Here is a 14158-nt window from a genome sequence, read left to right on the forward strand (position 1 = left end):
CAGGGGACTTTGTATGAACTCCCATGAGGAGGAACGGTAGAACTGTGAGGACAGGGGTAGGGCCCATAAAGAGCAATATTTAACCCAAATGCCTGTGAAGCAGAAAAGGACCATTTAGAATATCAGTAAACTGAATGAGTCTTGGCTCCAGGAAATAAGAGAAGGTTCAGGCCTTTTTTGAATATGCAGTGTGATTTCTCTTTGATTTGGGTTTCTCATTTGTGAGAAAGGCAGGTGAGAGGCATTGAGACCAAAGCACAAATTTCAGGTGTTTCAAAGTATGGCCTTGGAACCACTGATGTAGGGGTGCACAGATGTACCAGTGTAGCTGTAAGGACTCCATCAACTGCTGTGCTGTATCTGAAGGGCACTTTCTCATTCAATGACCTTCCAACACCTAAGAATCTGAGCAGACCCACTATCATTTTCAGAGACAAAGACTCATGGACTTACTTATCTTAGGATTGTAGAGGAAATGCTCATCTCTCTCTTACTCCTCCTTGTCTTGTTTTTAACCTAGGTTTTCACTTAATTTAGCTATGTCCCTACACCTGAATAATATAAGGCCCATATCCATGCTTCAATGGGAGATGAGTATGTAGGAAGGGTTGCTTTGTGCCCTATTTTACCTTTGCAAGACAAAGCTAGAAGCAAAGCATCCTCTACTTTTGCATCTAGTGGCTTCCACACAGCACTAAATGAAGAAAACGACTGCCTACTTAATCATATATTAGTGCTGATGGATAATTTTGATTTGGTGACCAGCTGAGAACCCTGCACTTCTGAATGACTTGGTTTAGCTAACTGGGAACCTAGAACAAGTCCACCTGACCTTGTGCCCTGAAGACCTGGGCTTCTTTCCCTTACACTCTTCTAAATGTTCACAATGGAAGGAAAAATAATGCTATCTTACTTTCATATCTAGAACTCCTCCCCACCAATCACAAATTCATGAAAGATACCTAAACCCAAAGGTCAGATTACAGAGCCAGCTGTAGAACTGAGGGTGGTTTTTTAGGTAGCCCTGCCTCCAACAAGAGTGCCTCCCAACCGGTCGGCATGTTTGAACTCTTGTGTCTAGGGCTCCATGTTGACACAAAAGCTCTTCTATGCCCTGAACTGGGAACAACACTGGCAACTCTCACCTCCACCCAACTCTTTCCTAAAAAAGAGGGCCTTGAACCTGTGACTTTTGGAGTTTTAACATTCAAACCATTTGAAAAGGGATGGGGACACAGTGGGAGCGGGATGGAGGGAGGGTGATGGAAAATGCGGTGGAACGGGGACCCTCCCTAAAGCATGCTGCTTAGTACTTCTGACACCTGGGATGTGGTCGGGCCCTCGGGGCCCATCTCCGGACCCGTGGGGCTGGGCAGGCCAGAGTGGCTTCCTCGGGGCGGGCTCAAGGCAGCCCAGGGCTTTGCGTCCACCATCGCCGCAGAGTAGGGCTCCACGTAAATGCGGCGTACGGCGGGCCTCGGGTCCTGGAGGCTGCTCTTCCCCTCTTCAGGGAGGCTCGTGGTGTGAGCTAGAATCAGGCTCCGGGGCCCATCGGGGGCTGGTCCCAGCTGCTCAGCCTCTGCAGGATCGTGGGCCAGGCCGCAGGCCCGGGACGGGTGCTGCGTGTAAACGCCCTCGGACAGCGACAGCGACTGCGTCTCGCTGTGCATGCGCAGCCAGCGCTGATGGCGGCTGAAGCCGCCGTAGTGCTGGTGCTTGGCCGGCTTCCGCTTTCCCAGGAAGCCCAGCGCTGGCCGCGAGCCTGGCGCCGTCTTGGCGTGGTTCTTGGACGCCAAGCCCGTCAGCGTCAGGCTGTGGAGGACCTCGGCGCACGAGTGGTCAGGGTCTGGCCCCAGGACCTGGCCCTGGGGGTCCTGACCCGGCCCCAGAGGACTCTTCACATCATGCACCTGCAGGACGTCGGGGGCGCTGCCACTTAGGCCACTTAGAGCTTGCTGGGCGATGTCGTGTGATGACAGGTACACCAGGTCCAGGTCTCGGGGGCTCAGAGCATCACTGGAGTCGTAGTCGCTGTCGGTGGGGAGGAAGACTTCTGAGCAGCCTTCTTCATCAGAACAGGGCTGTGAATCTGCAAAGCCTGAGACCCGGGTTAGAAAAGAAACTCTTAGCCTGGGCCTGCTTCATGGGGTAGGATCTGTGTGGTTGAGCCCTCCCCACCCCTGTGCCTAGAAGAGCCCTGGGCTTCGTTGAACGGTCTCTCTACGCCTTGAAGGTAGTCATCATTTTTGAACAAGGGGCCCCACGTTTTGGTTTTGCACAGGGCCTGTAAATTATGTAGTGTGTCCTGTGCTTAGCTTAAGGGAAAGGAGGGAGAGGAACTTGGACAGGTCCAACCTGGATAGTGGCAGAGAGTAATGTGTCCTCATTCCCCATGTGCACTTTTATTATTGGCTGGACATGTGTAGAGAGGACGAAACGGGAAAGAAAGCTGAATGTTATTCATTCGTTTCCTATCCTTATATTCAGAGATGATTTTTGCATTTGATAGAGTAGCAGTAACTTAAAAGGGGGGGGAGAAGAGGTGACACTATGGGGACTGAAGGCAGGTTAACTGGGTTTCAGATCCTAGCTATCCTCCACCTACTTGTTCTGTGATCTTGGGAGAGTTAACTTGAGTTCTTTGAGCTTTAGTTTTCTTATCTGTAAACTGGGGATGATAATAGAACTTCTTCCCTAGGATGACTGTAAAATAGAAATTGATTATGTTTATAAACATTTACCCCAGTTGTCAGGTGTTTAAGAAGAAAAAAATAAAAGCAAAAGTAAGGCCAAAGAAAAAACAAAAACAGAAGTAAGATGAGAGGCAAAAATAAGCCTCAAAGTGCATACTATAGTGACCATAAGTGAGCCAGAAGTTTAGTTCTTAGATATTTGTCATTTAATGCACCAGTTGTTTATATCTTTTTCTTCCTTTCAGCCAGGTTGTACATTTTGGTGGGGCAAGGACTGTCTTAAAAATCCTTTGAATTTCCCATGGAACTCAGCCCAAGGTAGGTACTTGGTAAATACATGCTGATTTTGAAAGCATATATTTATTTGAAAACATGCAAGTGCTCTTAAAAATATTTATTTGAAAACATGCAGGTGCTCTTAAAAAGAAAAATTGCTGGGGGCACCTGGGTGCCATAGTCAGTTAAGAGGTCGACCCCTGAGGTGGTGATACAGGGTTTGTGAGATGGAGCCCAGCGTCGGAGTCCATGCTCAGCACTAAGTTGGCTCCAGAGTCTCTGTCACTCTCCTCCTCCTGCTCCTGCTCACTCTCTGTCTCTCTCTCAAATAAATGAAATAAATAAAGCAAATGAAAAATTGCTAATTTACAAATCAGGTAATCTCAATTAAAAAAAATCTCTGTAGGATTTTTAAGTAGAATTTAATAAACTTATGTTTAAAGTCATCTGGAAGAGAAAATTTATGAGAGCAGCCAGCTTTTTTTTTTTTCTTTTTCAAAGATAAATAGGGAGGAGCCTGATTTACCAGATACCAAAAAATAACTAAATTTTTTAAAAAAAGATTTTTATTTATTTATTTGGCGGGGCGAGGGAGACGGAGAAAGAGAGAGAGAGAACAAGCAGGGGGAGCGGCAGAAGGAGAGGGAGAAGCAGGCTCTCCACTGAGCAGGGAGCCCCATATGGGGCTCAGTCCCAGGACCCTGAGACTATGACCTGAGCTGAAGGCAGGCACTTAACCAACTGAGCCACCCAGGCACCTCCAAAAAATACTAGAGATTTGGTAGCTAAAACTTTGTAGTATTGGTGTATAAATGGACAGATAGACATGTAGAACAGAAAAGTAAAGTCTACAAATAGTGGTAATTCTGTGTGATAACATGTGGTTAAGATAACATTTCAATGTAGGGAAGTGAACAGATTATTCAGGATATAGTGTTGGGACAACTGGCTATCCCTTTAGCAAAATAATTAGAAAAAAATCCTACGTCATGGCATATATAAAGATAAATATCATTTAGCTTAAATGTGGCAGGCAAACCCTACAACTAACAGAAGGCAGTATGTTTGTAATTTTAGGGTGGCATGGTCTTTGTAAGCAAGACAAAATCCTGGAAGTCAGAGAAGTGACAAATTTGACTGCATCACAGTTCAATACTTTGTAAACCACATGATACTATAAACAAAGTAAAAAGGTAAGTGATAGATTAGAAGAAAACAGTAATATTATGTATAACAAAAGGTTAATAGCCAGAATATGCAAATATTTTCTGTAAATCCATGAGAAGACAATCCAGATGGGCAGATGAGAATCAGTTCTTCAAAGAATAATTAATACAAATGGCCAATAAACATACTAAAAATATTCAACTTTAGATAGACTTTAATTACTAACTAGGTGGTAATTAGGGAAATGGATGTTGAAACAACAGGACATGTTTTTGCCTGTCATATTTGGTAAAAATGAAAAGAGTGATAATCTCATGTGTTGGTGATGTGTGGGGAATCAGGGACGCTCATAGAATGATGCTGGGAATATAAACTAGCACAGCTCTTCAGACAGCGTTTTGGTACACTATATTAAAAATGTGCATATCATTTGTCCCAGCAAGTCCTTTTTTTAGATATCTGTGTTTGAGGAATTGTCACTTTGTATACACGGAGACATTTACAAGTTTTTTACTACAGTGTGATTTATAATAGGGAAAATGAGAAAGAATCTTGTGGCTGAGACTGTGTGAAAGGAAGACTTAGAGGCACCAAAGTATTAAGAAAAGAAAAATTACTTAAGAAAAGAAAAATCGCTTACTTGCAAAATTCTGCAAGGGAGTCCAAATTCAGGACTGGCTTGCTGATTGAAAAATACAACAGGTATTTAAAGTAAAAACCCACAGGATTAAAAATAAGATGTGGTTATCTGATTGTTCATGGTAGAAAAGCAGATGTGATTATCATAAGAATATTGCAGACTTCAGGGAAAATTTTTGTTTTGTTAAGGAGTTAGTAATTTACACAAACAGGATTAAGGTTTCTTCTATTTTAGGAAGTAGAACCAGATGTAATCCCCCCTCCCTTTTTTTTTTTTTTTTTTTGCTTGTTTGTTTATTTCAAGGTCAGGGCGTGAAGTGCTTCTTTCTCTTTTTCCTGACTATGGAAGATGATGTTTGTGCTTATTCATTGGCAGGGCAAGATTTCAGTTTTGTTCTCTCACTGTTGGCTGCTACCCAATATTTATTATCCTTTTTTGGTTACAAATTTTAAGTTTTCTTTGAGACAGCGATACACTCATGTAAAAGACCACAGTTTTTCAGCTTCCCTTGCAGCTAGGTATGGCCATATAACTAAGTTCTGGCCAGTGAGTTAGAACTGAAAGTACTATATGAAACTTCTGGAAGGCTGCATAAAGAGAGCTGGCTAGGCCCATGAAGCAGCCTTAGGAAAAAAAAAGCCACATGCTAGGGTGTTAGAGCTGAAAAAGGGATTGTGGAATCTGAGGACCATGGAGTCCACATTACCAACAATGAATTGTTGAATGTCTGTCTATTATTAGGAGGATGGTTTAAAAATTTGGGCACATCTGTATTATGGAATATTGTCCAACAGCTACAGAGGAGATCAACCCATCTACTGTTCTTTAAGTAATGTTTACCAAAAAAGACTCCCTTTCCTAATTTTCTGAGGTCTACCCATCTGTTCAAGGGTTCCCCCAAATGTAGCCTTCTCTAAGAAACACTCCCCAACTATCCCAGAAAAAATTGCACACTTGTCTGCATTTCTCTAACACTTCTTGCTTCTATTATCCTTTGGCATTTAGCCTGTATAGACTTATATTATTAGTTGTCTTTTTTAATGCAAATATAACATCCTGGATTCCTGGTTAGATCAGAGCCCTCTTAGGGCAGATATATTTAATTCATCCATTCAGTCAACAATGAAGATTCTGTTTTGCTTGAGCTCCTGCTCTAACAGAAGCAGTGTTCTTGATGCTCAAGTAAATATAAAATTAATAAGAAATGACCTGTCTCCAGGGAGTTTACTGTTCTAATGAAAGTATAGGGCATGTATGCATCCACAAGACTAGAAGAACATATATTTTGTAAGAGAAGTTTAGCAAATATAATGTAGGTTTATAGGAAAGAGATTGCATTTCATTGGGGCAGGACTGATAAGATACTCTATCATCTCTTATTTATTTATCATCTCTTATTTATTATTTATTCCCTCATTTGTCCCTATTCTCTAAATTGTTTTATTTCTTCATCCGCTTTCAAAAAGTGGTTTAGGCAGCTATTAATATGCAAATGACGAGAGGATTAGAAACCAGAGAGGAAGAACAGTACAAGTGGCCCTACTTGACTATAAAAAGGGAACAGGAAAGGAATTTGGGGGAAATCAGGCTACAAAAGTAAGAGGCTAGTGATTGCACTCTAAATTTAAATAATTTATCCTAGGAAAATTAAGGCTATATTCATGCAGAACTTGTGCATGGATGTTCATAGCAATTTTATTTGTATTAGCCCCAAACGAGAAGCTACCCAAATGTCCTTCAGTGGATGAATTGTTAAACTGTGGCACATCCATACTATGGAATACTACTTACCAATAAAAATAAAGAATTCCATTTATGTAACATTCGTGAAATAATTACAGAGATGAAGAATAGTAGTAGCAGGGATAGAGGTGGGGGGAATGAGTAAGGCAATAAAGGGAGAACGGAAGGAGTTTTGGGTGATGGTACAGTTGAGTATTTGGTTATGGTGGTGATTACCCATGGCAACACATACGATAAAACTGCATACAGCTATACAAGTAAGCCTGAGTGCTTGTGCACGAGTGCATGTGCATGCATACACACATGCGTGGACAAGTGTCTGCATAACTAGTGAGATCTGGTTGTGGTGTTGTATGAGAGCTGTGTTTAAGTTGTTGATTTTGGAGAGGTTGGGGGAAGGGTACATGGGAATTCCTGTACATTTCTTTGCAACCTACTGTTTCTCTAATTATTTCAAAATTGGTGGTTAAAAAGAGGGAGATTAATTTTTTAAAAGGTAGGGGAGAGCCAGAAGAGAATAGTAAATCTTAGATAAGGAGTTTTTACCCAACTTTGTACCTGGTGGGTAGCTACTGAAGAATTTTGAAGAAGTAATTGACATTTTGAGAGCTGTGATTTAGGATAATTCTGTAGCAGGTAGGATGTAAGATGAACTGGATGAGGAGGAAACAGACAGAAGGGAGGCCAACCAGGAGGCTGAGGTCCAAGCTATGTTTCTTTTAAATTTTTTTTTTTTTTTTTCAGATTGTAGGGCTGTGCAAGAGCAGTCGTTATGTGGAGGAAAATAGAAATCCAGGGAAATTACTCATGCAAAGGTGTTTACTAAGCACCTGTTTTATGCTAGGCAGATAGGGTATCTGCTTTTAAGCAGCTCACAGAGTGTGGATTAAGATAAATAAGTCAAAAAATACAAAATATTAATATCAGATAGTGCAAAGTTCTATGAACAAAATGAAACTGGGTTTCAGGTAGAGAGTGATTTGGGAGGAAGGTTCTTTTGCTAATGTAGCCAGGGGAGGAATCCCTGTAGAGAAGGGAGTCTGGGTGAGACCGCGAGGATCAGAAGGAATCAGCTATGTGAAAGTCTGAGAGAAGAGTCCTAGACAACTTGGAGAGCTAAGTGTAAAGGCCCTGAAATGACCAGCAGGTTTCAGGGCTCAGTGTCTGAATGGTGGTACCTGCCTTAAACTGGAAGAGTTAAGTGCAGCAGGGTTAGGCAGTAGATTTGGGCTGGGTTGGGCAGTGGAAGAGGTGGTAAATTTAATTTGGATAGATTAGCCAAGATATCCTGGAGGAGATGGAATGAGAGCCTGGGTTGCAAGTCTGAGGGAAGATGTTTGTGGGTAGAGATGAAAGAACTACTGGAAGGGAACTGTTGAAGATACAAGAATGGTAGGCTGATGGACATAACAAGAAGGGATGATCACTTGTGAGCACCAGTGCTGGCACTGGTTTTTAGTGAAAAAGAGAGAAGGGCATGAGGTGGGGAAGAAGATAGATATAGAGAGATTTTCATGCTAGAAAAAGAGAATTGGATAAAGTCCTGGGCTGAAGGACTTTAATAATCTTAAAACAAGTTTTAGACAGCACTTTTCCTCATCTTTTGTGAGAAAAATTGGGCATTGCAAGTAACAGGGTCTCAGAACTATGGGTTGTTTTTGATGATGGTAGCAATAGGTGCTGTCAGCGTGAAGAGGAAGAGAGGTTAACTGAAGATTTGAAATTGGGCTGGAAGTAAGATCCAAAGAATTGAATTTAGTTGAGCTTCTCTGTCTGATCAGTGTTTCTGTTCAGCTGGCCACATGTATTCATTTGTGCCTACACTAGTAATAACAATATCTGACATTTTCTTAGTGCTTACTGTGGGCAAGCCATTATGCTAGGTAGTGTAGGTTCTTCATCCTATTTAATGTGTGTAACAATTCCCATTGTGCAGATGAGAGTATTAAGTCTTAGGCTTATTACATTTTTTAATTTATACATAGCTGATAGGAGCTCACATGCAGATTTGTCTCACTCCAAAGACCTGCCTACTGCTGTTCACGTTAGCATTTTCATGGCTTTCCATGGAAGCTTCCTGAGGGCTGGGGCCTGGTTCATCTAATTTAGTTTGTGTGGGACCCACAAAGAGTTATATTAATTAAACTCTTAATAAGCACTTCTTGATGTTGCTGCTGCTAGAGAAACATGTTAGGTTTTATGTTAGTTTCCTGTGGCTGTAATAGCAAATCACCACACACTGGGTGGCTTAAAACTACAGAAATGTATTCTCTCACAGCTCTGGAAGCCAGAAGTCTGAAATCAAGGTGTCAGTAGGGCTGCACTCTCTTTGGAGCCTCTAGGGAAGAGTATTTTCTTGCCACTTCCAGCTTCTGGTGGCTGTTGGCATTGTCTGTGGTGGTATCACTCCAGTATCTGCTTCTGTCTTCACATGGACTCTCTTCTGTCTCTGATAAGGACATTTATTATTGGATTTGGGGGTCACCTGATAATTCAGGATGATCTCATCTTAAGATCCTTAATTACGTCTGCAAATAAGGTCACATTCACAGGTTATAGGGGTTAGGACTTGGACATATCATTTTAGGGTCACTGTTCAATCCCCTAGAAGTCTGATAGTAAAAATGACTGTAACTACAAGCAGCTATTGAATCTGTGACACTTTCTTCCTCTTTCCAATCCACAGTCAGGTAGAACAGTTTTCACTTTGACCTCTCAGCATACAAATATTGAGCATTTATTGTTTGCAGGGGACTAGGGAGTATATGAAGGTGTTCTTCAAAGGTCTGACCTTCTAATTTTCAATGGGGAATCATATTTTAGGACTCTCAGGAAGTACCTGTGCTGATTTCCGCAGGTACAGTTAGTTGCTTAGTTCTCTTACCTCTTCTGGCATTTTATTCATATCTCTGTTATTGCATTTATCAAGGTTTATTATAAACTACTCATTTACATGTTTATCTCCATTATTGAACCATGAACTCTAGAGGGCATGCACTGTATCTTGTTTATCTCTGCTCATCTAATCTGAACATGGATAGTAGGCCATAAGGACCTCCTAACAAGACTGTGACTTAATCATCAGTGTGTTATTAGCCTCTTGTCCTGTTTCTCTGGTACATACAACAAAGCTCTCAGGTATGTTGAATTGATTAAAACTAAAACAAATACTGAAATCTGGGAGTATAAAAAGAGTTGTGAGATTTGATTACCTCTGAAAAACAATACTGAAAGCAGCCTGGAAGGAGCTAATTTACTTAATCTGCCACAGAAATTCCTGAAAACAATCACCTAAATCATTTTGCTTTATATTTGGTGATGCTTGACTTAACAGTCAGCCTAACTGTAGCAAAAAGAACAAGTATCTTAAAATCAGATAAACCTGGGGTAATGTCCTGTCTTGCTTCTTACTGTGTATGTGATCTTGAGCAAATCACTTAGTGCCTCTGAACCTTTCATCCTCCATGGCCTGTATGTAATTATATTGCCTGTCTCCAATAGGTACTGTGGTGATTAAATCAGGTTGTTAGAAATACTTTAAGCGCCATTCTTCCCTTCAATATTTAGAGAGTAACTAGAAAACATATTGCGAGTATTACATATTAAAATACAAATCAGTAATCAGATAAACTTCCAAGATTTTGCTGTGAGAATGCTGTTGATAATAAAGGAGAAAAATACTCTCTTGTATGGTGTCTTGTGCTGGTGATGATCTAGTTCAGTCTGTATTTCCCAGCCTTGATTTAGCAGTGAATTAGTAAATGATATACCTTCTTTACCATAGCTCCTAAGAGCAAGGGAAATAGGAGATAAATTAAAAGAAGAACTAGTTACAACTGTCATACCCAAGGAGAGGAAAATGGGCTTGGGTATGGAGTGGTAAATATTATCTTGTAGGTTCATGGACCCACAGTTGGGAAACACTGTTCTAGTGGGAATCTAAATATTTGACTTCCATGGTGGTTGTATTATTTATTATAAGACTTAGTGGAACCTATTGCTTAGAGTGGGATACCCCTCCCAGAACAAGCTGGGAAAATCTCCAGGATGCCAGCCAGGGCACTGAGGAGAGTTTCCAGGGACTTAGGCCACTGCCACTCCCTCTCTTCCTGGAAAAGAATGCAAAGTGCAGCTTCTATCCCTAGATCCAGGCCATATGCTCCATTAAGCATTTTAGGCACCTTGCCCAGTTGTTATTTTAATAAACCTGGTTGTGCTCCTCAATTTCCCTTAGAAGGCCCACTGAGCAGGCTAGCATTGGTAGAACCTTGAGTTTCCCCTCTGACTGACCCAGGAGTTGTTTGATGAAAGTTCTGCCCATAGTATTAGTGCTGGCTTAGGAAGCTTGGCTTTCTTGCCATTGTAATGGGTGTTGCAACTCCTGGTCTCTGTGGATCAGGCCAACAACAGCAGAGTAGAGTTGATGTGGATTTTGAGGGCGTTATGTGGAGATGACATTTCAGGAAAGAATAATTGATTTAAAGCTATTGCTTTTCTGTTAAAGGCAGGGGGCATGGCAGGACAGAAAGACATAAATAATAAGCAGTATTTGCCCTAAGAAAATCTGTCTTCACCTTTTTAATGTACCACTGTCCAAATTTGTATTTTTTATATGCTTCACTGAATCTATTTCCAGTGTGTTTGAGTAGAATTTAAATAATTTATAAGTGAAGAATTCAAATAAATCTCATCAGGCTTTGGGCAGAACCTCAGGGGTTGGTGCACCTTCTGATTTCCCAAGAGAAATAACATCTTCAGAATCCTGTTGATTTTTTTGAACTGTTTATTTTATACTATAGTGTTCTTAACATTGTCTGGGAAAAGGTTACAAGGAAGATTTACATTTGGAAGATCAGGATAATCTTCAGATGCATCTGAAGGAAACAACACCCCCCACCCCTCTGTTGCCTCACCCATGCGTCACTAGGAGAAATAGCAGTATCGGAAAAAAAAATTGCTGCTGCCTGTGACCACTATACCCACAGAAAAGGAGTGGGAGAGAAAATACCCATGTGATGGACCAAATCGTTCCACCCCCTGCCTTGAGTTGCCTTTTCTAGGAGCCAACTTTCCCCCTTGGGTCCTTGGGAGATGCTTAATTTTAATTGACTCAGAGGAGATCCACTTTGTGTTTGAAAACCACAAGGAAATGGGAAGTTAAGTTAAAGAGTTCCACTCCCCTCTCCCCTGCCCCCCAACACATGCATATACACAAAGACAAATCCAAGGTACTCAACAGCCGTAAAACAGAATCTTGGGCTAACAGTTTTGTGATAGACTGTACTTCCTCCAGCAGGCTCCTCAGAAGTTAGGTGAACCCTACCCACACAGAATGGAATTGTATTGCAAACTCTGCTCTGTGGGCAACTCACTGGGGATGTTCCTCTAAATAGGATTTTTTTCCTCTTCATAAATGGTTTCCAAATAAAAGTAGCACACTAGTGCAGAGGACAGAGTATGCAGAGGCAGATTTCATTGCTCTGAAAAGCTTTTGCTTTTGTGAGGGGATCGGACCACTAAATGTTTCTCCCCAGTTTTCCTGTCACTGGGTTACATTTTTCATTTGCTTCCCTCCACGTCTTTGTGTTTCACAGCCCATGGAATCTTGGCTTCAGAGAAATAAATGGACCCAAGAGAGAGTTATATTTTAAGGAACAGAATGATGATCGCTCACATTTTAGATTAATAATAAAATCCAAATGTAATTGGCCAGATCCTCCCAGTAGAGAGTGTTTGTAACCCGTCATCTGGCCATTATGAGAGTTTGGCACTTCTGTGGCACAGGAGAGGCCACCCTCATACAGCCAAGGGGACCTCCTTAGGACCCTGCAGCCAAGAGAACATTAAACGCTGGGAAGGTTCTGTGAGCAGAGAGGGCAGGCAAGGGCTATGAAGGTGGAAGGGAAATTGAAGAGTTGTTTGCAGACTTATGCAAATTGTGGAACAACAGAGGGAATATCTATCTTGCCTTTAAAAAAATGCCCTTACAACCCTAGACCTCTCTAGCTACTGCCCTCCCTCACTCTTCTTTTTCATAGCCAGGATTCTGAAGAGTGTATCCTTACTAGTTCCATTCCTTTACCTCCCATTTACTCCCTGATCTACTTCTGTTGGCTTTCTCTCTCCTCCCCTTCATATACCGCTATCAACCAGATTACAGATGACTTTGTTGTTGAAAAGAAAGATAATCCAACAGAAGCTTTTCAGTTTTATTTACCCTCTCACCATTGTTTGACATGCTTTAATTTCTGTGACACTACTCTTTTGTTTTTTAATCTTCTTCCTCTGGTGGTTGTTTCTTGGTCTAAGAAGTCCTGCTGTCCATTCCACAGGGATCTTTCCAGACTCTCCTCTCCTTACTCTGACTTCTCTCTCTAGGGAATCCCAAGCATTTTTGTAGCAACATCATTCATATGTCAATAATTCTTAAGTTCATATTATAAGTCCTGTCTATTTCCTGAGCTCTAGACCCCATAATCCTTTTTTTGTTGGGATGCCCTAAACTAACTTACTAACCACCTAAACTAACTAACCACCCAAGCTTGTTTCTCCTCTGGTGTAACCTTTTTTTGGTAAATGTCATGATATTCAGAGACATTCATGCCAGAAGACTTGGTATCCCTCTATTACTAGTTTCGTAATTGATCTCCCAGCTTCTAGTACTGTCCCACTGAGGTCTCTTCATACAACAGCCAGATTTGATTTTAAAGAATAATTCAGATCATATCAATCTTTGCTTAGAAGTTCCAATAGCTTTCCATCACAAGCAGAATAAAATCCAAACTACTTACCTTGGCCCTGCCTGATCTGGACCCTGCCTTCCTCTTTACCCTCTCTCTCACCATTAGCCCCTTTATTGGCTCTGCTCCAATGACTTTGGCTTTCTTTTCATCCCTCACCCACTTCGGGGCCTATTGCTGTTTTATTGCCTGGAATATTCCAACTCCAGATCTTTGCATTACTGGCTCCTTTTTCTGTGGTTGGTTCAAATGTAACTGTCACAGATAGGTCTCTGCTGACCATCCTAGTGAATTCAGCATTCTCCCTGTTCATCTTGGTTCCCGTTTTATGTTATACATTGGAATTTTCACTATATTAAATTATCTTGTTTATGTTTTCATTGTTACTTTTTCTAGAATGTAAGCTCTATGGAAGTGGCAACTTTGTTTTATCACTATATCCCTGTTATCTCAAAGAGTACCTGGAACACAGCAGATAGCCAATAATTTTTTTTTTTTAATGAAAAGAGAAAAAGGCTGAACAGTATCTTTGGATCCTGAGTTCAGCCAGACTGCTTATAGTTCCCTTAATTACAATACAGCTGCACATTCTGCTTCCTTTGCCTGTAATGCTCTCTTCTTTCCTCTTTTTTTGGCTCAACTCCTGCTTACCCTTTAGTACTTTGTCACCCTCTCTGGGAAGTTCTTGTTGATCTTACGAGTTTACAGTTAAACATCCAGAAGACTCCATTAGCACCCTATACACATCCTCATCATAGCACATAGGCAATTACCATGAAATTTTGTTAATGTAATTGTCTCCCCCACTAGACTAGCTTATGGCAGGGATGGTATTCATATGCCCAGCTCAGTGGGAATCTACAAAAATATACTTGAGAAATTCTACTCAAAGAATTCTT

At 41.3% G+C, this 14158-nt stretch overlaps 1 protein-coding gene across 1 annotated transcript in view; it reads right to left on the bottom strand.

Moving 5' to 3' along the window:
- Window positions 1–1292: 1292 nt before the first annotated feature.
- The window catches only part of ANKFN1 (ankyrin repeat and fibronectin type III domain containing 1), a gene marked incomplete at its 3' end in the record, with an annotated part of 408951 nt that continues 396085 nt past the window's right edge, over window positions 1293–14158 (bottom strand). The window contains exon 20 of the mRNA XM_080827400.1: window positions 1293–2089. Within this exon, the coding sequence (XP_080683526.1) occupies window positions 1293–2089 (797 nt within the window). The remainder of the gene's footprint in view (window positions 2090–14158) is intronic.

The sequence above is a fragment of the Martes martes genome, assembly GCF_963455335.1.
Source record: "Martes martes genome assembly, chromosome: 16".
Lineage (NCBI taxonomy): Eukaryota > Metazoa > Chordata > Mammalia > Carnivora > Mustelidae > Martes > Martes martes.